The sequence below is a fragment of the Gadus macrocephalus genome, chromosome 22 (assembly GCF_031168955.1).
Source record: "Gadus macrocephalus chromosome 22, ASM3116895v1".
Classification (NCBI taxonomy): domain Eukaryota; kingdom Metazoa; phylum Chordata; class Actinopteri; order Gadiformes; family Gadidae; genus Gadus; species Gadus macrocephalus.
The window spans coordinates 15284948-15309141 of NC_082403.1; the positions used below are offsets into that span (position 1 = coordinate 15284948).

Consider the following 24194-nt stretch of genomic DNA (forward strand, 5'->3'; position numbering starts at 1 on the left):
CTGGAACACAGACCGTATCATCTGCTGTTGCTGCTGAAATGTAGGCCCATCTATGTCGCCCTCTAGCGGTCAGAAATGTAAAGTACTCCGGGGACGACGGAGTACTATAGACCTCTCTGATTGGCCGAGGTACCGGTGCCTCGGAAAGAGAGCAGCAGATTGGCCAATCCCGCGGTGGGGATCTGCCGTCTGTGTTGCTGATGGCGGAACCGGACGGTGTGTGCAGATAGCTACCTTTTAATTTTTTTTTATGAAAAGTATTTATACCACAAGGGTTCTTGGAATATTTTAACCAGGCGTTGTTCGAATGCAACATTATTATTTTATAATTAACTAATGTGCTATTTAATGTGCGTTTTTGTACAGTATTTATGTGTTAGCAAAGAGCTCCGTTAGCATCTTTGTTGGAGCGAAGGCCTAGCGGAAAACACCGCTTGTCGATTTTAACAAAAGCCGCGTCACCCTCCCCTTCCTCCGCCTGTTCGGATGCCGGTGAATCGTAACCTTTTGAAGATGGCTGGATAAACGTATGGAGTGTGGATTCATATTTTGGGATTAAACCAAGGACAGTTACATCGTTGATGGACTTTTAAATCCGGTGGAGTTGAGAAACCTTCAGAGATCTGCATCGGGAGAATTAGGGACCACAAAGGAAGATGTCCAACGGCGCAGCGGGCAGTGGGGGTTTAACCTGGGTGGTAAGTCAGCCTCTCTGCACCGTGCATGGTCCTGCATGTCCTGATCAGTAAATGGCTTCAGGTCAGGCCCCGTACTATTCAGGACGACGCGTATACGCGTTGAATACAACTTTAGGAAGTAGTCTATCGTTGCACAAGTCATTATTTTTTTTGCACAACACTTTCTGTTTAGCAACACATCTTGGCTCTATTTTGTTCGTGTCTCCCTCACCGAGACCCCACCTGGTCGGTACAGCTAGGTAATCTCGTCCTCGGATCCCCGCCCCGACCCTTGCAATGTGGCCCAACGCCGGGTCACAACTTTAAACCCTCCGTGTGCCTCCGGAGGCTATAAACAAAGGACCAGCTGGACTGGCTGCTCAGATGCTCTTATGTCAACCCTGTCTCTTTAACCCTCAGCCGTTCTAGATCATTGTTGTAACCGAGGACGGTCCATAATATTTGCCGAGGCCATTTGACGTGTATAAGGCATCTCTTCGTGTACAACTATACTACTTACTATGTTATAATGTGTAATGCACATTTGTCACGCGAGCTTCCACCTGGAAGACATTTGAAACACAATAACATGAATTGCACACACTTGAAATACACCTTAACGTCCCATAAAACCCATCAACAACCATGCACAGTAGCCATGCACAAATGGCAGCATCGATTATTTTAATAACCCGACGTCACTTGTGGCACAGGTTCATTGTGATGATAAGGACCAGAGAGGACGTAATGAATACGTTTTGAGTCAAAGATAGCCGTTAACAATCACATGGTCTTAAATTGGCTTAATGACTTTATCATCACACCTCCTGTCCTTTACCACTAAATCACATCATTTCTGGCACTTTCCTCTTTGGGTTCTGAAACGCTGAACTTTGCTCCTGGTTTGAAAGGGCTTCCTGTTTCTTGTTCACCTGGCAACCTCTACATCTTTTGATACTAACTTAGCCCCTCCGCGCTGACTTGGTTGGCAGTAAATGCAATATAGGCTCCCCTCCATACATTGCTGATGTATCCACATGTCTTTCCTTCCCAATGGGTTTTTCGTAATTTCTTTCTCTTATCCTGATGAATGGGATTCAATCACATGAATGTGGTCATGTGACATCCTTTGAGACTTGAGGTGCAGGTCTATAATATCAACACATTATTCCACTGCAAAACTGTCTTTCAGGTCATTCTTTCCTTTTTTCAAATTCCTACAAGCCTCTCTGTTTTCTCGTAACACGTCTGCGCCAAATGTGTCTAACAACAGACCCTCTTTGAAAAAAACAATGCCGCCAAAAAGGAGGAGGCCGCGGCGAACGGCGGCAAGAGCGAGTCCACCAAGAAGGAGGGCTCCAAGAAGATGACGGTGGAGCGCGTGTACCAGAAGAAGACGCAGCTGGAGCACATCCTGCTCCGCCCGGACACCTACATCGGCTCGGTGGAGCCCGTCACACAGGTGAGATCCAATGAGCCTCCGCGTCTCCTGTTTACCGGTTATCGTTATCTGAAGATAGAAGATATTGAAAGCGACACACAGTGTATTCAGTGCAAAGTCGGGCTCATCGTGTTCATATTAGTGGAACATTTTTGCTTTGTTATTACATTTTTCTGTGTGTCTGCGGATGCACTGTGAAGTCCCTGTTAGTCTGTTGGGTGAATGCTAACAGTGACGTTAAAAGTAATGAATAAAGAGGTCATGAAGGAGCAGGAAGGGGTATTGTAAGCTCCCAATAGGTTGTGGACACTAGTATTCTTGGGCCTGAGCCTTGACCCCCTAACCACTATGCTACTACTGGCCTCTACATTTGTTTTGTGAAGGTACATGATAATGAACACATCCATGATGAGTTCTGAAAGCGCAGCAACAGATACAGTGCCTTAACAATCGGATGTATTGGGGGAGATATACACACATGGGGAAGGGTAGAAGTAAGTGTGTTTCAGCAACAGCTGGAGCCAACAGTACATCCACATCTATACAACAACAGACCAGTGCACCATCCACTCTTTCCTCAATCGGCTTGGTTCACTAGACTAGATCCCGTGGGAGAACCACGGCTGGGAGTACGCTTCACGTCTTCCTTGCTACTGCTGACTCGACCATTCTCACACCAAATCTCTCTTCTTTTATCCAGCAATTGTGGGTGTTTGATGAAGATGTCGGGATGAACCTGCGAGAAATCACATATGTCCCTGGACTCTACAAAATCTTTGATGAAATTCTTGGTGGGTGAGCTTTACTTTTCCTCTTCTATTGTTAATCCACACATCTCTTATTTCGGGAATTAGGCATAGCTGCCTTAATGCACTATTTCATGTAAACTGTAATAATTGTTTAATAAATCGGGCAAAAAAATCGTAAATTTGCCCATTTGATAGATTTTCTGCTGTTTACTTTATTGTTATTGTGTGTAAACTACATCTTTATGTCATTTTCCCTGTTAACAGTAAATGCAGCCGACAACAAACAAAGAGACAAGCATATGACTACCATAAAGATCAACATTGATCCGTAAGTGTTCTCAATGGACGTCTGTATTCCTGAAGATATGATATGAACGCGCAGTGGATGAATGGTTTCTGGTTCCTCCTGCTATTGGAGCCATGCTGGGGTTGCCTCCATTATTAACCAAACTGCACCGGTAGCAGGTTTGACTTGAGAGGAAACCCAGAGACGTGCAGAGCTGGAGGGAGGGAGGGAGGGAGGGAGGGAGGGAGGGAGGCAGCCTGGTTGTCTGGCGCTGATGAATCTGGCGGGAGTCTGCGCATGGAGTGCAGCGCTGCCCTCATTTCAAATGCAGACGGTGGAGCTCTCCTCCTCCACCCCACCCTACCGTCCTCCTCCTCCACCCCACCCTACCGTCCTCCTCCTCCACCCCACCCTACCGTCCTCCTCCTCCACCCCACCCTACCATCCTCCTCCTCCACCCCACCCTACCGTCCTCCTCCTCCACCCCACCCTACCGTCCTCCTCCTCCACCCCACCCTACCGTCCTCCTCCTCCACCCCACCCTACCGTCCTCCTCCTCCACCCCACCCTACCGTCCTCCTCCACCTCTCTCTCCTGTCCTCCTCCACCCCTCTCTCCTGTCCTCCTCTCTCCTGTCCTCCTCCTCCCCTCTCTACTGTCCTCCCCCCAGCCTACTGTCCTCCTCCACCCCTCTCTACTGTCCTCCTCCACCCCTCTCTACTGTCCTCCCCCCAGCCTACTGTCCTCCTCCACCCCTCTCTCCTGTCCTCCTCCACCCCTCTCTACTGTCCTCCTCCCCCCCAGCCTACTGTCCTCCTCCACCCCACCCCACCCTCCTCATTCGATCCCTCCCGTGGTAATGATAGCTCATAGAGCGTTTCTTTGATGGCTGGTCCTGGCTGTATCCTCAGCACTGTCTGATGTCAGGGAGGTGGAGGTTCACTTTCAGACTGAAACACTGCTCTATCTCATTCCCATGCTCCTCCTTTCCCCCTAGCGAATCCAACACCATCTCCGTGTGGAACAACGGCAAAGGCATCCCCGTGGTGGAGCACAAGGACGAGAAGATGTACGTCCCGGCCCTCATCTTCGGCCATCTCCTCACCTCCAGCAACTACGACGACGAGCAGAAGAAGGTCACAGGTATGAGGGCCACGGCCATGCGGGGGCGGCGGGGGCGGCCACGAGGGCGGGCGGACGGCCTTAAGGCCTGCGGTGTTTGACCCTGGGTATGCTGTGCTTCCCCCCCGCTAGGTGGGCGCAACGGCTACGGGGCCAAACTCTGCAACATCTTCAGCACCAAGTTCACCGTGGAGACGGCCTGCAAGGAGTACAAGCACAGCTTCAAACAGGTGCTCAGACCGGGCCAGCATCCTCTGACGTTGAGGGTGACAAGCATATTGCAGTGCTGGATCGTCTGAATCGTGTCATGGTTTTAACGGCACATCAAATACATGCTGTTTTACAGGGCTGCGCAGAGATCCATCTGATGTAATGTAGGGTTTTGTTATCACCAGTGGTGTTCTCTGCCAAGTTTTGGTAACGGTTGCATTTTATGGGTGCTTTCTTTGTCACAAGATTGGCATCATGTCACAATTATATGGGGTTCCCATGACCTTCCTCCACCAGGGGAGACACAAGGTGTGGCTGAAGCTTTTCCTAATCACACTGTATTTGTAGTTGAGTCATTATTCTTGTTCTATGTGGTTCCCTTAAGTCTTCTTGTTCGATGTGGTTCCCTTAAGTCTTCTTGTTCTATGTGGTTCCCTTAAGTCTTCTTGTTCGATGTGGTTCCCTTAAGTCTTCTTGTTCTATGTGGTTCTCTATGTGGACTTAAGAGAACTACATAGAACAAGACTTAAGGGAACCACGTAGAACAAGTTGTTGCAAGTGGTTCTCTCAGTTCTATGTGGTTTTATTAATTATGTTCTCTTAAGTCTTGCTCGCTTTAGTGTTGTTCAATGTGTTGCTCTTAAATCTTGTTTTATGTGGTTCTCTTAGGTCTTGTTCTACGTTGTTCCCTTAAGTCTTGTTCTATGTGGTTCTCTAAAGTCTAGTTCTATGTGGTTTTCTTGCAGACCTGGCAGAACAACATGACCAAGACGGCGGAGCCCAAGATCAAGCACTTTGACAGCGAGGACTTCACCAACGTGACCTTCCAGCCCGACCTGTCCAAGTTCAACATGGAGAAGCTGGACAAGGACATCGTGGCGCTGCTGACCCGCCGCGCGTACGACATCGCCGGCTCCTGTCGGGGGGTCAAGGTCGTGCTGAACGGGAAGAAGCTGCCGGTAAGTCCTCACTGTGCATATCACAGGGAGTCCTGAGTGCAGTGCATGTACATGTCAGAGGGAGTCCTGAGTGCAGATATCTACTGGAGGTCACGGAGATGTATTGTGTGTTGTTTGGGGTTTGGCTACTACAGGTTTGCCATTGGTTTTTTACCATGGCCGGACCAAACACAACATGGTATCAATCATCAAATGACTTTCAGTGCACCCTCTGTAAGACCGTAGCGTTAATGAGCCACCACTAAGGTAGCGTCGACATTGATGTAAGGAAACGGACTCTGCAGCCCCCCCTGCCGTGCGGTCAGCAGCCGTTCCGCTGGTGAACTCCCAGCGACCGTGTCCTCTGGGCCCGCAGGTGACGGGCTTCCGCAGCTACGTGGACCTGTACGTGAAGGACAAGCTGGACGAGACGGGCGTGGCCCTGAAGGTGGTGAACGAGTCGGTGAGCGAGCGCTGGGAGGTGGGCCTGGCCATGAGCGAGAAGGGCTTCCAGCAGGTCAGCTTCGTCAACAGCATCGCCACCACCAAGGTATGCTACCAGAGGGCTCATCCGCTACTATGAGCACCGCTACTCGCTTGCAACGTTACACAGCCACGCACGACACTATGGCGTCTCTGAGGGGCGCTGCACGGTAGAGGTGGAATGTAATGTGAACGTTTCCATCTTAAACAGCCCCCAAAAGTGAAACAAGCTTCAAAAAAGGAGAGATGGAGGTTGGGCTTATTGGACCTCATGTAAAACCTTCCCATGGTCTGCCCCTCGCACAACTGTCTCTTGGGCGTACTCCCTGCTTATTTTCAGATGTCTCATCAAAACAGCGTTTCATGGAGGCACATCTCCCAGATTGTTTGATCCCTCGTGGTTTCCCTCGGTGACAGAACATTACTCTCCATCTGAACGCCTTCGTGATTGACTTCTTTTACCGTCTATGGAGACATTGAAGTATAGGTTTTTCACTCTTTTTTTTTTCATAACAAACAAAACACAAGTGAATTGAGACCGATCATTGCTAGTCCAGTGGACGTCCTCGCTCCCATAATTCGAGGTTGTTATGAAAATCCTCTCCATCCGAGTAACCCAGTCTGCCTCACCATCAACAGTAGCCTTCACCACTATCTCACCACCGCCCCTCCTCTTCGGCCCAGTCTGCTTGAACGCATGGTTCTTTTTAATCTGTTTTATCTGAAGCAGTGTTCAAGAAGCGCGTTACAGAAAGAGACAACCGACAAATAAAAACGTTGAATTCAAACTCTGATTAATAGTTATTAATACAGGACAAAGTGTTCTTTTGGTTTTACCATTTCGGAGAGACAAATAGTCTCTGTTGTTACGGTGTGCTTCATCATGTGTACACTCTGCTGTGGTCACCATCGTTCCCTCTGGTCCACAGGGCGGGAGACACATCGACTACGTGGTGGACCAGATCGTGTCCAAGCTCATCGAGGTGGTGAAGAAGAAGAACAAGGCAGGGGTCTCGGTCAAGCCCTTCCAGGTGACGACGCCGCTCTCCTCCCAAACGTGTGTGTGTGTGTGTGTGTGTGTGTGTGTGTGTGTGTGTGTGTGTGTGTGTGTGTGTGTGTGTGTGTGTGTGTGTGTGTGTGTGTGTGTGTGTGTGTGTGTGTGTGTGTGTGTGTGTGTGTGTGTGTGCGCGCACCAAGACCTCATGACTGTATTCTCTTGATCCAGGTGAAGAACCACATCTGGGTGTTTGTGAACGCACTGATCGAGAACCCCACATTCGACTCTCAGACCAAGGAGAACATGACGCTGCAGACCAAGAGCTTCGGCTCCAAGTGCCTTCTGTCTGAGAAGTTCATCCGGGCGGTGAGTTCAGAGCGGACTGAAGGACTAAAGCTGCTGTCACCGGCGTGATGCGTGGACCATTTTATAAAGGCTCTGTCCTCATGAGAACCTGATGAGTTGAACTCGACTTGTTCACTCCACTAGAATGATCCGTTCAGATCGGACATTTGAATCCCTTTTCTGTAATGAAGTCCCACTGCTCTCGGTGTTGCAGTGAGTGATGTCTTGGTCGTTGCCGCGCATCGAGTCATGAGTCATGGTATCAAACCCATTGAGATCCCTGCTCACTTAAGCCCTCCCCTCCTGCAGGCCACCAACTGTGGCATCGTGGAGAGCATCCTGAACTGGGTGAAGTTCAAGGCCCAGACCCAGCTCAACAAGAAGTGCTCGTCCGTCAAGTACAGCAAGATCAAAGGCATCCCCAAGCTGGACGACGCCAACGACGCAGGTGAGCCCTCCTCCCGCCGCTCCGCCCGGTGAAGCTCTGCCCATGTGGGGCCTTGGTGCCACACACAGCCACTGTCAGCCAGGCGCTGAGCTACTGAGCTGTGGTTGAAAAGCAGCTGGCAAAAGACCCGTTTCACAAGTGTCACTGCTCATCTGGTACCGGTAGTGAACTAGTTGAGGTAGTGAACTGGTTGAGGTAGTGAACTAGTGAGGCTGCTACCTGTACCCTGTTTCCTGTAGCCATGGTTACTGTTATGAGTGACGTGTTCCTTGGACCACGACTCTTCTAATGCAACTTGAAGCTTGAGCTGCTATGATGGAGGGTTGGTGTGACCGGTTGAGCGCGTGTGTGTGTGTGTTCCAGGCGGCAGACACTCGTCAGAATGCACGCTCATCCTGACGGAGGGAGACTCGGCCAAGTCGCTGGCGGTCTCAGGGCTGGGGGTCATCGGACGCGACCGCTACGGGGTCTTCCCCCTCCGAGGGAAGATCCTCAATGTGCGAGAGGCCTCGCACAAGCAGGTAACCGCTCCATCACAGAACACCGCCTCATGAGACCTCCAAGAGATTCAGTCTAAACACTGGACCACCAGGCTGGGGGGTCACGGAGTCTAAACAGTAGACCACCAGGCTGGGGGGGCATGGAGTCTAAACGGTAGACCACCAGGCTGGGGGGGCATGGAGTCTGAACGGTAGACCACCAGGCTGGGGGGGCATGGAGTCTGAACGGTAGACCACCAGGCTGGGGGGGCATGGAGTCTGAACGGTTGAAAAAAAAAAAATCTGCCCCTTATGACATCACAGGTGGGCGTGTCCACCTAGATGTGTGACAGATGAGCAACAATTGCTACAGCAGATTTTCAAAACGTCTTCTAACGGCTAAATCACACCACACCTGGTGGCATGTCATGGGACCTTTAATTTGGCAGACTTTGACACAACCCATTGCTCATGAAACTCCCTCCCCCGAACACTGATTGGTCGTGTCATTCCGACCCTCTGCAAGAGGCTGGACGGCAGACCTATGTAGAGCGAGGGTGAGCCCAGAGGGGGGTCTCAGACAGGCACCGTCCAGAGGAAGCCGCAGACCCTGCAGGTGTTGACAGAGTGTCGGTGTGTCGGCAGATCATGGAGAACGCTGAGATCAACAACATCATCAAGATCGTGGGGCTGCAGTACAAGAAGAGCTACGAGGACCCCGAGTCTCTCAAGTCGCTGCGCTACGGCAAGATCATGATCATGACGGATCAGGTGAGTGCCTCAGAGCTAGGACCTTCTCTACAGGTGAGTGCCTCAGAGCCAGGACCGTCTCTACAGGTGAGTGCCTCAGAGCCAGGACCGTCTCTACAGGTGAGTGCCTCAGAGCCAGGACCGTCTCTACAGGTGAGTGCCTCAGAGCCAGGACCTTCTCGACAGGCACGCTGGTTTCATCTGGTCAGAGTCTGAATTGATTGATTGATCAGGATCTTATAATGTCAAATAACTTTGACCTATATGCCAGAGGCATTGGTCCGCAGTACTCATATTAATCTTGGGCCGATAATAATCCGTCTTGTCCAGTCTCATCATTGTAGGAGCGTTGTGTAACTTATTCCTGAAATCCAGAACACTGGTTCCATTCAGCGGCTCTCTCGCCGTGATGTGAGTGTACTGGGATTGGTCACCCCATTAGCTTTGTAGCCAGGAGGAATGAAAAATTTAAAAATAGAAAGGTTCTCTCTGAATTATAAATTATACATGGACTTTTAATCATTTTGAATAATCGCAATTCATTGCTTTTATCTGCTGCTGCCTTTGTTATTTTTAATGCGGTAAATACTTCCGATGAATCTCGGAAATGCAGAGGCTCATTCTGACAGCCCCAGGATGTATTGGTGATGTGGTGATTGGAGATGTTTCATGGTTCGGTGGTGCCTTGTTCTGTGTCCCAGGATCAAGATGGCTCCCACATCAAAGGATTGCTGATCAACTTCTTCCACCACAACTGGCCGTCCCTCCTCAAGCACACCTTCCTGGAGGAGTTCATCACCCCCATCGTCAAGGTGAGGCCCCTCGGGACCCCCCCCGCCGCCCCCCCCCGCCCACTGCCGACTTCACTAGGATGTAACGTTTCTACGTGCTCTGGATCTATAGGTGAGCAAGAACAAGGTGGATCTGGCCTTCTACAGCATTCCCGAGTTTGACGAGTGGAAGCAAAACACAGAAAACTACAAAACCTGGCATATAAAGTACTACAAAGGTGAGTTCCTCCGGCGTGGGTTCCCTCCCTGGCGTCTAGCCCGTGTGTCTGGGCCCCAGTGGGCCGCCCCAGGTGAGGCAGTGTGTGAAGGACGTCCTTGTGACTGGTGTTCCAGGTCTGGGGACCAGCACGAGCAAGGAGGCCAAGGAGTACTTCTCCGAGATGGAGCGGCACCGCATCATGTTCCGATACGGCGGCACGGAGGACGACTCGGCCATCACTCTGGTGAGTTCCGTCTCCATGGAGACGGCTGCCCGATGCCTGCACCAGCGCCCACAGTCTGTTGGACCTTTTGATTGGGTCCAGGTCGAATGTGGCAAAGTTATGTGAAGGGTAAAAAGAATTAACATTGAAGTGGATTATTTGAGCTGGGTTTTATTCCACATGCCTGTTCATTCAATTCAACCTAAAAAAGTGTCTAAAAAACGTTAACTTCTTAAATAGAAATGCAGACATGAGACCACCTAGTGACCGCTACGGCTACGGCTCATTAAGCAGGCCTTCCTCCTCCTCCTCCTCCTCAGGCCTTCAGCAAGAAGAAGACGGACGACCGCAAGGAGTGGCTGACCAACTTCATGGAGGACCGCCGCCAGCGCCGGTTGCACGGCCTGCCTGAGGTACGTAGGAGAACGGCTGTGACCCCGCAGCCACACAGAGGAACCCCCAGAACTACAGCCCTGCTTTGACCGCGTTAAACCATCCGTCCATTCATCAGTCGAGTGTGATCACCGACCAAATGAAAAGCGGCGCCGGCACCAATGATGGCTTTGTGTTTGGTGAGCTCACGGTACTCTCTTCCTCCAGCAATACCTGTACGGAACGCAGACCAGGCACCTGTCCTACAACGACTTCATCAACAAGGAGCTCATCCTCTTCTCCAACTCGGACAACGAGAGGTCCCTGCCCTCCCTGGTGGACGGTACGCCGGCCCCCCCACCGAGCGCCCCGGGCCGCCCCCCTGACCCCACCCCCCTCTGACGACATACAAACACATTTCCTCTTGGTTCTCTGGCTTGGTCGCAAATGCACACTTTTCATTGGATGTTGATAATTCCCCCGCTGATTACGAAATCCCCGGAAAGACGAACTCAGATAAAATCAAACATGAACGATCCGTTCTTGAACACACAAAGAAAGACCGTCTCCACTCCACACACACACACACACCACACGTGGCTGAGCACGACAGCGTGCAGCAGCAGCCTGAGCCTGTGTTTGTCTCCAGGTCTCAAGCCGGGCCAGAGGAAGGTGCTCTTCACCTGCATGAAGAGGAACGACAAGAGGGAGGTGAAGGTTGCCCAGCTGGCTGGCTCCGTGGCAGAGATGTCTGCCTACCATCATGGAGAGGTGTGGACCCCCGTCTCCTCTTCTGAGGGAAAGTCTTCGGTGTGCGATTATATCTTAATCTTTAAAACATCCTTTGACCTCCTTCTTTTTGTCCCCAACAGCAAACCCTCATGATGACCATCGTGAACCTGGCGCAGAACTTTGTGGGCAGCAACAACGTCAACATCCTCCAGCCCCTGGGACAATTCGGTACTCGCATCAACGGGGGCAAGGATGCCGCTAGCCCCCGTTACATCTTCACGATGCTCAGGTGAGGCTAGCCCCCGTTACACCTTCACCATGCTCAGGTGATGCTAGCCCCCGTTACACCTTCACCATGCTCAGGTGATGCTAGCCCCCGTTACACCTTCACCATGCTCAGGTGAGGCTAGCCCCCGTTACACCTTCACCATGCTCAGGTGAAGCTAGCCCCCGTTACACCTTCACCATGCTCAGGTGATGCTAGCCCCTCTTAATCATCAGATAGATCATACGAAGCAATGACCCGGAGTGTCAAGGAGCCACATTTAAATCCTCATTCCTTATTGTTGACTGTATTCATTAAATGTGGACCTGGATCACTAATCCCAGAGGCCTTAGACCCTAGCAGTGTGAGGTTCCTGACCGTCCCTCTCCCCCTGCAGCCCCCTGGCCAGGCTGCTGTTCCCGGCCGTGGACTCCAACCTGCTCAAGTTCCTGTACGACGACAACCAGAAGGTGGAGCCCGAGTGGTACATCCCCATCATCCCCATGGTGCTGGTGAACGGGGCGGAGGGCATCGGCACCGGCTGGGCCTGCAAGCTGCCCAACTACGACCCCCGCGAGATCGTCAACAACATCTACCGCATGCTCAGCCACCAGGACCCCCTGCCTATGGTCAGAACCCCTCTCCTACTGCACTGGGGACGGTTTCAGGGTACAGGGCGGGAGCGTCAAGGGTTTACAAAGCAGAGCCCGGCAGCGCTCCAGGCCACCACAGGGTCTACCTTCGAATCCTAACCCTGGACCAGCACAGTGTGGGGATGTAGCACGACTTGATTCATAAGGTGTGAGTTTGTTCTTACTCTGTCTCATCTGTTTGGACCAACCAGCTCCCCAGGTACAAGAACTTCAAAGGAGTGATCCACGAGCTGGGGCAGAACCAGTACCTGGTCAGTGGAGAGATCTCCGTCATCGACAAGAACACCGTCGAGATCACCGAGCTGCCCGTCCGCACCTGGACTCAGGTAACCTGGGCCTGTCCTTTAGTGGACGATGTAGTCTCTGTCTCTGTCTCTGTCTCCGTCTCTGTCTCTGTGTGTGTCTGACTGGGGGCTCCTCTCTCCCTACAGGCCTACAAGGAGTCGGTCCTGGAGCCCATGCTGCAGGGCACGGACAAGACCCCCGCCCTGATCAACGACTACAAGGAGTACCACACGGACTCCACCGTCAAGTTCCTGGTGCGCATGTCGGAGGAGAAGCTGATCCAGGCGGAGGCGGCCGGGCTGCACAAGGTCTTCAAGCTGCAGTCGTCCCTGACCTGCAACTCCATGGTGAGGCTTCACCCTCCTGGCCGGGAAGGACTCGAGGACACGTCCACACATCCATCCATAAAGATAAACCGACGGCAGGGATCAACCTGCTGAACATCGAGCCAGCAATCATGTCATTTATTTGTTTTTACAATAATGATTGTTAAGTGTTTAATTATTCATATTTTTTGCTATTGATACTTTAACACACTGTAAACACCAGCGTGTTTACCTTTTATAAAAGTGCCCCCAGTGATCCTCAGTGGAGACGCTCATCATAGCTGTGACGCCCTCAGGTGCTGTTCGACCACATGGGCTGTCTGAAGCGCTACGACTCGGTGCACGACATCCTGCGGGAGTTCTTCACGCTGCGCCTGCAGTACTACAAGCTGAGGAAGGACTGGCTGCTGGGCAGCCTGGGGGCCGACGCCGCCAAGCTGTCCAACCAGGCCCGCTTCGTCCTGGAGAAGATCGAGGGCAAGGTCGCCATCGGTGAGGGGCGCGGCCGCACGCGCAGACACACACACACGCGCGCGCACACGCGCAGACGCACGCGCAGACACACACACACACAAGCGCAGACACACACACACACACAAGCGCAGACACACACACATGCGCAGACACACACACACACACGCGCAGACACACACACACACACAAGCGCAGACACACACACACACAAGCGCAGACACACACACATGCGCAGACACACACACACACACACGCGCAGACACACACACACACACACACACGCAGACAAACACACACGCAGTCGCACACAAACATGCACAAGCATACAAGCACGCACGCACACATGTACACACACGCACCACCCATACAACCATCTATTGCTTGGTGTCCTAACTGTCTGGTGTTTATCTTAGAGAACAAGTCGAAGCGGGAGCTGATCCGGATGCTGGTGCAGAAGGGCTACGAGTCTGACCCGGTGGTGGCCTGGACCAAGGCCCAGGAGAAGGTACTCTATCCTGCAGCGCACACACGCAACGCTCAGGCTTCCTCTACTAGGAGAGAGACCTGTGATCACGGTCATCAACTGTGGCCGCTAAACACGGCAGAGTAGTGGGACCATTGACCTAATCATTCAACCTGCACCATCAGCAGTACGTCTCACACTAGGGGCAGTCTGAGCGCGCTCTCCCTGTGAGGAGGAGAGCGGAGCGCTCACCGCCCCCCCCACTCTGCCCACAGGCCTTGGAGGAGGACGAGCGCGACGGCAACGACAGCGACGCCTCCGGGGACTCGGGCTCCACGTCGGGGCCCAACTTCAACTACATCCTCAACATGCCGCTGTGGTGCCTGTCCAAGGAGAAGGTGGAGGAGCTGCTCCGGCAGCGCGACCTCAAGGTACGCAGCACCCCCGAGGGGCGGCGGGGGGGCCGCTGGAGGAGCGGAGTGGGGAGGTTGACGGCTCTTTGTTTGTTTGTTTGCTTGTTTGTCTGTGCCGGTGCTTTGCTCAGACGGCGGAGCTGAACGGTCTGGAGAGGAAGTTGTCTGAGGATCTGTGGAAGGAGGACCTGGCGGTGTTCATCGAGCAGCTGGACGTAAGTCTCTGTGGCTGAGGCTGCCACACATCTTACATTATTATTAAATATGGCCCATTTTCAACAATGGACCATTTGACCATTTTGCCGGTACAGTCCAACACACAGACCTACAGACAGACATCAGACAGACAGACAGACAGACAGACAGACAGACAGACAGACAGACAGACAGACAGACAGATGGACAGACAGACAGACAGATGGACAGACAGACAGACCTAGAGACTCCTCTGGTGTGTGCTGGCTGTGTGCCCCGCAGTAACCCCCCCCCCCCCCCCCCCCCGTGGTTTCAGAGCGTGGAGGCACAGGAGCGGGACGAGCAGAATATGGGCCGGGCCACCAAGCTGGTGAAGGGCAAGGTGGGCAAGCCCAAGGTGAAGAAGATCCACCTGGAGGAGACGCTGCCCTCGCCCTACGGCCGGCGCGTGGAGCCGCCCAGCCAGCCCATGAAGGCCGACACGGCCAAGAAGCTCATCAAGAGGAAGAAGGTGAGTCAGGAGAGGAGAGGAGAGGAGCAGCCCATGGCCCACTGTGGGCTTCTCTGCCTGCTTCGTGGACTTGGATTAGAGCATGCTGCTGCTACGATGGTGTCGGGGTGTAAGTGACAGCGATCAGGGTGTATATCAGGGCGGGACACTAGGAGGGGCTCGACCTCATGGGTAACGCCACGATGACCGCGCCGGGGCCTTTGCTTCCTGCACTTGATGGGCCAGCCGTGCGTTCTGCTGATGGTAGAGGGTAGATGGAGCTGGCCCCCCCCCCAGGGGGTCCACAGTGTGGGCTCTTTTAATAACAGAAGGCGCTCCAAGCAGATATTCCTGCTCCTCGAGGTGGCGCTCAACACATGAATGAAGGAACCTTGAACGGAAGTTAACTAAACAAAGACAACCGAAAAACCCAGATTGGATCATAAATAAAGACCGAAACCTAATTGTCATTTTGTATTCATCGTTAGGCGTGTACCGTGATGTATCGTTAAGATTGTCTAACCATCTATTATGGTCTGGTGTATCACATCGTACGTGGAGGTACCCTGTGCCCCCCCCCCTCACGCTGTGTTGTGGCCCCCCAGGGCGACACCGACGTGGTGGTGAAGATGGAGTTTGACGAGGACGGAGAGGGAGCCTCCAAGGAGGACTCTCTGAACTCGCCGTCGTCCGGCCCCGCCGCCTCGACCCCCGCCAGCGCGGCCAAGCCCAAGACGCCCCGCGTGAAGAGGGAGAAGAAGGAGCCAGGTGGGTCCTGCCTCGCCCCCCTGGATCAGAGGGAGGGCAAGGCTCTTCTACTGTACACGGATGTGGAGCGCTCTGGTAAACCCTGATCAGCGTCGTGGTTCAACCTGAGCACCAGGAGGATCAGAACCCAGTGGGCAGCCGACACTAGTGAGGACTCTCTGACTCTTTTATGCTCCTCTTTAAAGGAAGCCCTTGTGTTGTGTGTTGTGATCGCAGGAGCCCCCCGGGTGAGGAAGACCCCGGTGCCCAAGGGCACGCCCACCAAGAAGGTGAAGAAGAGGAACCCCTGGTCGGACGAGGAGTCGGAGAAGTCGGAGAGCGAGCTGGAGGAGAGCGAGTTCGTCGTCCCCCGAGAGACCAAGTCCCAGAGGGCCTCCGGTCAGACCCACAACTACACACTACACCGCACAGCTAGAACCAACACAGCACAGCTAGAACCAACACAGCACAGCAACACACAATGCAGGCCTGGGTTTCAGACTGTACAATATTGAGGGTTACCATTATAAACCTTCCCATTTCAACATAGTTCGATGTTGCATTTTAAGTCGATGATAAAAGTTTCCTTGCCGCTAGGAGAACCGTTTTGTGGGAAGGAAAGGGATTCAGAGTCTGGGGAGGGGAGTGTGTGAGTCACAGGGATGATGATGAAACACGCCGCTCCGAGGCGGCAGCTGTGACGCAACAGGCCGGCAACCGCAGCCCATAACTCACAGAGCGAAGGCACTCGGCGACTTGTGTTTAGTCAAGTCCTCCTCCGCCAGGGCCGTGCCCTCGCTAACCATGCAATGATTTCAACCAGAGAGAGCGGTTATGTGAAGCCGGTAAACTGCTTGAGGGCTTCATGCTGATTCAGTTCCCCCTGAACCCCCCCCCCCACCCAGGGGGGTGGACGGGCTGCCGGTGGGCCTGCAGATGGATGAACGCGCAAAACCACAGCAGTTTAATACGATCGACGACGCTAACATGACAACGCATTTAAAGCTCTAAAGCACGAGGTAACTTGGCGCAGACTCAGGACCTGAACTGACCTGAGCGACCTCGTCTGTTTCCGTTCTCAGCCTCCAAGGCCAAGTACACCTTTGACTTCTCGGAGGAGGAGGACGATGACGAGGAGAACGGCGAGGACAACGGGGCCCGCTCGCCCGCCAGGTCCTACATGGAGGACGCGGACCCCCCCGAGGGCAAGGCCAGCGACGAGGACCCCGACGACCAGGACGCGCCCCCCTCGCCCCCCAAACACACTCCAGCGTAAGGCCCGGGGGTTACTCCTCTCATTCGATCGATTTAGTTCTCTCCTTGGTTAGTTCTGTTACTGGTAGGGTTTGTCTTGGTGCACTGTCCAAGGTGTGTTTCTAGAATGCACGTTTATATGCACGTTATGGGGAGGAAACCCGTTAGAACGACTCCGTCTGTGTTCCCCATGAAGGCCGGCAGCTGCACCACAGGAGAGGGACTCGGCCAGCATCTTCCCCTCCAAGGCCTTCTCCGAGAAGAGCAACGACAGTGGTGAGCACCCTGCTCTCTCTCCCTCCTCTCTCTCCCTCCTCTGCCACCCTCCTCTCTCCCTCCTCTGCCACCCTCCTCTCCCTCCTCTGCCACCCTCCTCTCCCCCCCTCCTCTCTCTCCCTCCTCTCCCTCTCCCTCCCTCCTCTCTCTCCCTCCTCTCCCTCCTCCCTCCTCTCTCCCTCCTCTCTCTCCGTGCTCTGACCTGCTGTGTCCTCTCCCTCCTCAGACGGCTCTAAGTCAGACAGTGATGGCGGCGTGCGGCCGGGGGCCTTCTCCTCTCTCTCCGGCGGCTCGGCGCTCGAGAAGACGCCCCCCGCTAAGAAAGGTCAGCGCCCCCATAAACCTGCTCCCCGGTCACCTGACCGCTCTCACGGCCTTCAGCGGCCTACTCTCAGGGTTTCCACGGCGACATCCAAAGCTTTCCATGCGGTAGCTCCGTCCGTAACCCCCCCCCACCCGGGCTGCAGAGATTACCTCCACCCAGTGACCTCACCTCACCGACCCAGTGACCTCACAGGCTGCTCTGCTCGGGGCCCCGGGGCCACACAGTGAATGTGGCTGAGGGATTGCATACCTGCATATATGTGTGTAAGAATATCAAAATGTAGTGTATTATTCCGTTTTATTCATCATATATGAAATGTCCTGTCGGCCTGCAGCAGCCAGGAAGCCCTCAGAAGCGGCTCCCAGGGCCAGGAAACCAGCAGCACCGAAAGACAAGAAACCAGACAAGTCTGTGTGGGACTCGGACTCAGACACGCCGTCCAAGAAGCCTTCACCAGCACTTAAAGGTAGGGGGGGCCCATGTGGCCCTGTGGCTCAGGAGGGCAGAGCGGGGCGAGGGTGTGGGGTCTTCCTCAGGCGCTAATGTTTATCCCCCCATGGCAGGCAAAGGCCGAGGGAGGAAGAGGAAGGACTCCGGCTCCGAGGACGGGGACTACGGCTCGATGAAGAAGCAGAAGGCCGCGTCGGGCAAGGTGAGCGTCGCTCTCCGTCCGCGGGGGACGCCCCCTTCCCTCCGCTGCTCCGACCGCTTTGATCCGGATTTAATATCTCACGCTTCTCCCTGCGTCCTCAGAAATCCAAAAAGGCGTTGTCGTCGGAGTCGTCGGACGAGGACGAGGACCCGCTGGTCAGCACGCCGCTGGCCGCCCGCGTGGAGGCCCGGGCCCGGGCCGAGGCCCCGTCGCGGGACCGTCCCGGCCGCGCCAAGAAGGAGGTCAACTACTTCGCCGAGCTGGACGACGACGACGATGACGACGGCATGTTCGACTAGCCGACCTCCCCCCCCCCCACACACACACACACACACACACACACACGCATTACCAACCCCCCCCATGTGCCCAGACTTTTGTACATTTCCCTCCCGGTTTCATTTGTTACTTGATTCTTTGTGTTCTTTTAATGGTGTCGATGTTATTTCTTTTTTACCGTGTAGGTGTTTTACACTTTTATTATATACATATGCAGTTGTTTTTTTAATTAATCTTATTCTCATGAAGTGTTGTGTATCGTATGGAGCAGCTGTAGAATCGTAGACCTGTAGTAAGAGTCATCTGTACCTTTTGACATGAACTTGAAAGTAAACAACGAAATGGAAGAACATCTGGTGTCTGTTGCCCTTCTTCTTCAAACTCCATTCCTCGTAACCATGACAACACTGGGACAGATCTCCCGATAAGGGGAAGAACACAAACACGTCGGTATTTTAAAATAAATATAATTTTATTACTTTGCCAGCTCATGGTAAAGTTAAACAAGATATGAACATAGAAAGCATCGTTAATGTACAAACAACGACATTTACAACCGACAGCAAAGGACCACTCAGAGCCTCGTGAGGAGGCTTCACAAGGCCTCCCCCTGGGGGTCTCCACCCGGGGGGGTCAGACTACCTGGGGGTAGCAGGGGGTCTACCCCTGGGGGGGGGGGGGGGGGGGGTCTGGGGGTCTCCAGACTGTACAGTAGAACATAAGTGGGCGGGGTTCCGCCCACTCCGTGGCCGGAGTCTCAGTGACAGCTGCCGATCTGATTGAGATTTGATTGATTGGGGGTCAGCGGCTTGTCCGTTCTCTAGCCTTGAGAGGTGAGGGGGGTCAGGAACAGCTGCTCCGCTTCTTACCGTGAGGACAGTACCACGCGGTTAGCCTGTTAGCCTGATGACCAGTTAGCCTGGTGGACCAGGCGGTTAGCCTGTTAGCCTGGTGACCAGTTAGCCTGGTGGACCAGGCGGTTAGCCTGTTAGCCTGGTGACCACAGTTAGCCTGGTGGACCAGGCGGTTAGCCTGTTAGCCTGGTGACCACAGTTAGCCTGTTGACCACGTGGTTAGCCTGGTGGACCAGGCAGTTAGCCTGTTAGCCTGTTGACCACATGGTTAGCCTGTTGACCAGTTAGCCTGGTGGTCCAGGCGGTTAGCCTGTTAGCCTGGTGACCACAGTTAGCCTGTTGGACCTGGCGGTACGACGGTCCCCCACGGCCGAGGTCAAGTTGAGACCTCCTCATATGACCGTGAAACGGAGGCGGGACCCGGGGGAAGACCCCCCTCTTCCTGTCTTCCTCCAAACAGGAAGTAGAATACCGGGCGTTGCTACAGAGGCACACAAAGCACACGTAGCAATTGTGTAACACCTCTACAATGAAGGGCGAGCTGTGCGGCGCGACATTCAGCATGACTTCGAACACTAATGTTGACCGTCACGTTGTCCATGAGGAACCTTGGGGTCCGTGAGGAATCCCGGGGGTCCATCGTGAACCTCTGTGGGTCCATGATGAACCCCGGGGGTCCCCAGTGTTCGGGTGGGGAAGGTGTTCGTGTTTGCTATTGGTTCCCTGCCACCTCTCACCAGGAGAGATGAGGTCCAGGAGAACCGGTGAGAAGAGGGGCTCTGGGTCCCAGACAGATGCAAAGCCATCGCGCAAAAACAAAGAACAAAGTATATCTTTAACACTGCATATGATTCCTAAAGAACATCATGACACAATTCACATTCAAACGTGGTCCAAAATAGAACAACAACTAAACGAACCCCTGAAGCGGCTTTCCCTTATGATATGGTTTAATATGACCTTGTAAACTAGACAGAGCATGAGAATGAGAATGATAAATAACTGTTACTCTGATACTCTGAGCCTCAGCACATCTGGCCAGACCTCGTTTCCATGGGAACCCGATGGGTCCTCAGAAACTCTGTGAAGCCGTCTGATTGGCTGATCCCTAGTAGATCTTTCTTTCCAAGTGGCCTACTGGCTGTAGGAGAGGACATTCCACCAATAGGAGCCAAGTGATGCATAAATCCCTTTTCTACCAGTGATGGTAATAAACCATCAGGTTTTACTTATGTTGGCGTACTCGTTGATAGCCCATTTAATTTCTACGCCTATGCCATAATCATTTGCCGTATCAATACCTCAAATCCTCGACCTGCGACCGCTACTCTACGATAGGCTCAGAGCCTTTAAGTGCTTAGTGAGACGGCCCCGCCCACAATACCCGGTCGCCCTGACCCCGTGGGGGGGGGGGGGGGGGTGGACCAAAACAAAGTAAAGAACCAGAGAGCAGAGGAGCGGCTCTCTGGTTCACTGCATGACGAAGACGACCACAACCCACAATCTCCTTTAGCATCACTGTAACGTACAACGTGTTCCCTAAAGGCCCAACGACATCCTTCTTAATCTCGAGTGTTTCACCTTCTTTCACCTTCTGCCTTAAGACCTCAGCCGCCGCTGTGATCGGCTATGAGGTGGGCCGGTGAACAGGTTTCTTTGTAAGGATGCCGATGGCCCCTAGGTTGCACTGCATTAAATAAAGACACTTGGTTCAGGGCAGCTCCGTCCTGACCGCTAACACAGGAATGATCAGCGATGAACACCGGAGCGGTGAAACACGGCTTATTGCAGGAGCTGTTCCTTAAGTCCAAATCGGTTTCAGGCGGCGTGTGAGGGGTCCTCTGACACGAGGAGACAGAAGGGGGAGCCAGCGGTGAGGATGGTGGGTTCTACCCGCTCGCTGCTCCTCTCATAAGATGGAGGCCGTGTGCGTTCTGTTTGTACGAGCTGTACAGAACTCCGTACGAGCCGTAGAGTTCTGCACCTCGGAGGCGGAACTCAAGAGCACACCCATTTGTACCCGATTTTAGGCGTTTCTTTTTTCATTCATCTCTTTAGTTCAGAGAGTTGGTTTGACTGCAGTGGTCTCCCTCAGAACTCCCAGACAGGAGCAGGAACACCAGAGGAAATAGCTTGAAGATGTCATCAACCTTGTAGGCTTGTGATGTCGTCCTTCAGACGGTATGAGGTGCAACATGAAGCATTACGGTGAGACGTGATGATGAACGTGTCTCTAAAGACCTCGCTCCTTCGAGACCACCGCACTGAACAGATTCTTCAGCTTCTGAAGAGATCTGGGACTCGTTCAGACATTAACCATGAAGGAAATAAAACATGAAATGATTTAAATATAGGAGAGAAAATATAAAATATTAGACTTCTGTAACGTCTATATATGCAATAACATTCTAGATAAGGTTTTTTTAGGAGGCGTTACAAGGAGCCCCACTTTAAATCTCCATGTATCACCTTAAAGATAATATTAAGACAATGAAAAAAGCACCACAAAATGTTGTCATAGAAACAGACCTGACCATACCATGGAATATACAATGTCAGCAACATCCCAACCAATAGGATCGGGAGAGAGAGAGAGAGAGAGAGACGGAGAGAGAGAGAGAAGAGAGAGAGACGGAGAGAAAGAGAGCGACAGATAGACCCCGAGAGAAAAACAAACCCACTTTTTTAAATCCCATCATGCAGGTAAGAATTTACACAGGAGACCTGAGGAGAGTGTGTCTGTGTGTGTGTGTGTGTGTGTGTGTGTGTGTGTGTGTGTGTGTGTGTCGGGGGGGGGGGTTAGGAACTCTCAGTCAAAGTGGTCCCACCAAAGAAGACCTCAGAGCTCGTCTGGGCGGGGCGGGGGCTCGTCCGTAGAAAGAGAAAGCGGGGGGGGGGGGGGGAAGAGAGAGGAATAAAGGTGCGGTAAGGGCTCTCAGGGGGGGGGTCCACGTGTCTCCGCGTCCGTCTTGGTCCATTCAGTCTCATCCTGTGTCGCCATGTTAGGGTCAGTTGTTCCCCTCCCCCACCCCTCCTCCATACAGGAGCCCTCCCTCCGTCACTCCGGGCCCCTGCCACCACCCTCAGTGTCTGAAGCGTCGTCATGGGAGCAGGGCCCCTCCCTGCTGCTGTCCCCCTCCGCCACCTCCTCCTCCTCCTCCTCCTCCTCCTCCTTCTTGGGGCTGCTCTTGCTGCTGCTGCTGCTGCAGGTGGAGGTGGAGGTGGAGCGGGTGCAGGTGGTGGTGGTGGTGTCGGAGCTATCTGCCTCCCGCGGTGACCCCGCCTCCGATCCACCTTCGCCCTCCCCTCCTCCTCCTCCTCCTCCTCCTCCTCCTCCACTGCTGCTGCTGCTGCTGCTGCTGTCCTGGCCCTCCGAGTTCTCCAGCATCTCCTGGATGAGCGGGGGCATGGAGCCTGGGATCTCCATCTTCAGCGAGATGACCCGCTCGGCCCCTGGGGACAGGGTGGAGGTCAGGGTGGAGGTCAAGGGTCAGAGTAAATAATCACACTCCCACAGGCTCTTTCCACAGAGGTGTCCCTCAGGGGGCATGAATAGTTTATCATTAATAATTAATTACACATTCATAAGCATTTTAGGACCGTAACAATACTGATATATGAAGTGACTAGTTAATGCACGCTGATCAGCGTTTGCGCAGTAGCCTGTGGACCGGAGGTCTTTAGGTCCTCAGCGTGGACAGAACCGCGCCCGGCGTACCTTTAGCGCTGATGCTGCGCAGGTCGGTGATCTTCATCAGGGTCTTGGGGAACATGTGGGGTTTGGTGGGCCGCCGCTTCCTCACGTAGATCTTCAGGGCCTCCAGCAGCGGCTCCTGCAGCTGGTCCACCTTGGACGGCTCCTCCAGGTCCTGGCGGTCTGAGGAACACACGAGGAACCTTTCAGAGAGTCCACTCCTTTTGAGAGGGTAAAGAGACTAGCAAAGCCTTCGAGGATACTACTCTTATTAAAAAAACTAGTTCCACCCTGATTCAACCTCTAATTAATGCGGAACTCTTACCCATCAGAGATTGTCAATGTCCACCGAATTGGAATATAAGCCAACTTAACCGGCTGGAAAACCAAACCAAGCAGTAAACTATCCATCAGGTTCAAAAAGGGCGACAAAATGACAAAAGTGAGAGAACTGGTTGACTACCGTGAAAGCAAGGAACCAATTCACCCTAATCAGTTTTGATGCAGGCCAAAGACCTGACAAAAGTACCAAAGTACAAAATGGTCCACTGCCATCTCACTGAAAACAGCAAGTGTTGCCCAGATGTTCCTGGAACTTAATGAGGCGTTTGACCCTTTAAACCACAAGGTGCTCCTGAGCAGACAGGTATCAGATGGATGCAGATGACACAGTCCGTTTCATTATAGGGATTGGTCCAGATATCTGTCAACTGTAGTTTACCTGTCTTAGCCAGATTCAGAGGAGTTATTTAGGTCAAAACAGAGCAAAGTCAAGTCAAGTCAAGTTTATTTATATGGAACATTTAAAAACAACAATATTTGACCAAAGTGCTGTGCAAAAATACAATGCAAAACAACAAATAGGCCTAAGATACACAACAACAGCAAAACAACAACAACAACAACAACAAAGCAAATAAAAAAAAAGCTTAATTTAAGTTAAAGGCCAATGCAAAAAAGTGAGTCTTTAGTAGCGTTTTAAACTGGTCAATAGACTGGGCAGTTCTCAGACTCAGGGGAAGATTGTTCCAGAGATTGGGAGCAAAGACATCTGACTCGTGTTTTTAACTGTTATAACTGTTGTGTGCACTTTACTACTAGGCACCAGCAGGGGGCAGTGTGTGCGCTACACTACCAGGCACCAGCAGGGGGCAGTGTGTGCACGAGCAACAGCACTAAGACAAGATGACATTTGATGGTGGATGCTGGTACCTCACCAAGTCATCACCAAGGTTAAGGAGTAGTGGCAGAGTCTCTCCTCTTTCACATCTTCTCTCTGAATTACGCAATAGCCTGTAATGGTTTGT

The 24194-nt window shown here is 52.9% G+C and overlaps 2 protein-coding genes and 1 long non-coding RNA gene across 4 annotated transcripts; 1 reads left to right on the plus strand and 2 right to left on the minus strand.

The window, feature by feature from the left end:
• The first annotated feature begins 161 nt into the window (after nucleotides 1-161).
• top2b (DNA topoisomerase II beta) lies at nucleotides 162-18691 on the plus strand. 2 transcript variants are annotated; one of them, XM_060042660.1, is made up of 36 exons: nucleotides 162-698; nucleotides 1951-2139; nucleotides 2819-2909; nucleotides 3132-3195; nucleotides 4151-4296; nucleotides 4408-4505; nucleotides 5232-5444; nucleotides 5800-5973; nucleotides 6836-6937; nucleotides 7132-7269; nucleotides 7558-7696; nucleotides 8060-8217; nucleotides 8821-8946; nucleotides 9627-9737; nucleotides 9829-9934; nucleotides 10050-10159; nucleotides 10459-10551; nucleotides 10739-10853; nucleotides 11160-11281; nucleotides 11383-11531; nucleotides 11905-12136; nucleotides 12352-12486; nucleotides 12592-12792; nucleotides 13068-13263; nucleotides 13659-13750; nucleotides 13984-14139; nucleotides 14253-14336; nucleotides 14633-14827; nucleotides 15412-15574; nucleotides 15791-15952; nucleotides 16636-16825; nucleotides 17004-17083; nucleotides 17310-17408; nucleotides 17743-17874; nucleotides 17972-18060; nucleotides 18162-18691. In XM_060042660.1, the coding sequence occupies exons 1-36, from the start codon at nucleotides 657-659 to the stop codon at nucleotides 18357-18359; spliced, it is 4890 nt and encodes a 1629-aa protein (XP_059898643.1). In that variant the 5' UTR covers nucleotides 162-656; the 3' UTR covers nucleotides 18360-18691. The 2 variants fall into 2 exon arrangements, with proteins under 2 accessions (XP_059898643.1, XP_059898644.1); XM_060042661.1 differs by having other exon boundaries at nucleotides 1984-2139.
• A 99-nt stretch (nucleotides 18692-18790) lies between these two features.
• Nucleotides 18791-19414, minus strand: LOC132450670 (uncharacterized). The gene is made up of 2 exons (XR_009523895.1): nucleotides 19296-19414; nucleotides 18791-19242 (listed from the first exon to the last, which is right to left on the minus strand). It is a non-coding gene; the product is annotated as an uncharacterized LOC132450670 (long non-coding RNA).
• A 2664-nt stretch (nucleotides 19415-22078) lies between these two features.
• On the minus strand, nucleotides 22079-24186 carry LOC132450669 (retinoic acid receptor alpha-B-like). Its single transcript, XM_060042674.1, has 2 exons — nucleotides 22912-24186; nucleotides 22079-22646 (listed from the first exon to the last, which is right to left on the minus strand). The coding sequence occupies exons 1-2, from the start codon at nucleotides 22964-22966 to the stop codon at nucleotides 22252-22254; spliced, it is 450 nt and encodes a 149-aa protein (XP_059898657.1). The 5' UTR covers nucleotides 22967-24186; the 3' UTR covers nucleotides 22079-22251.
• Between the last annotated feature and the right edge of the window lie 8 nt (nucleotides 24187-24194).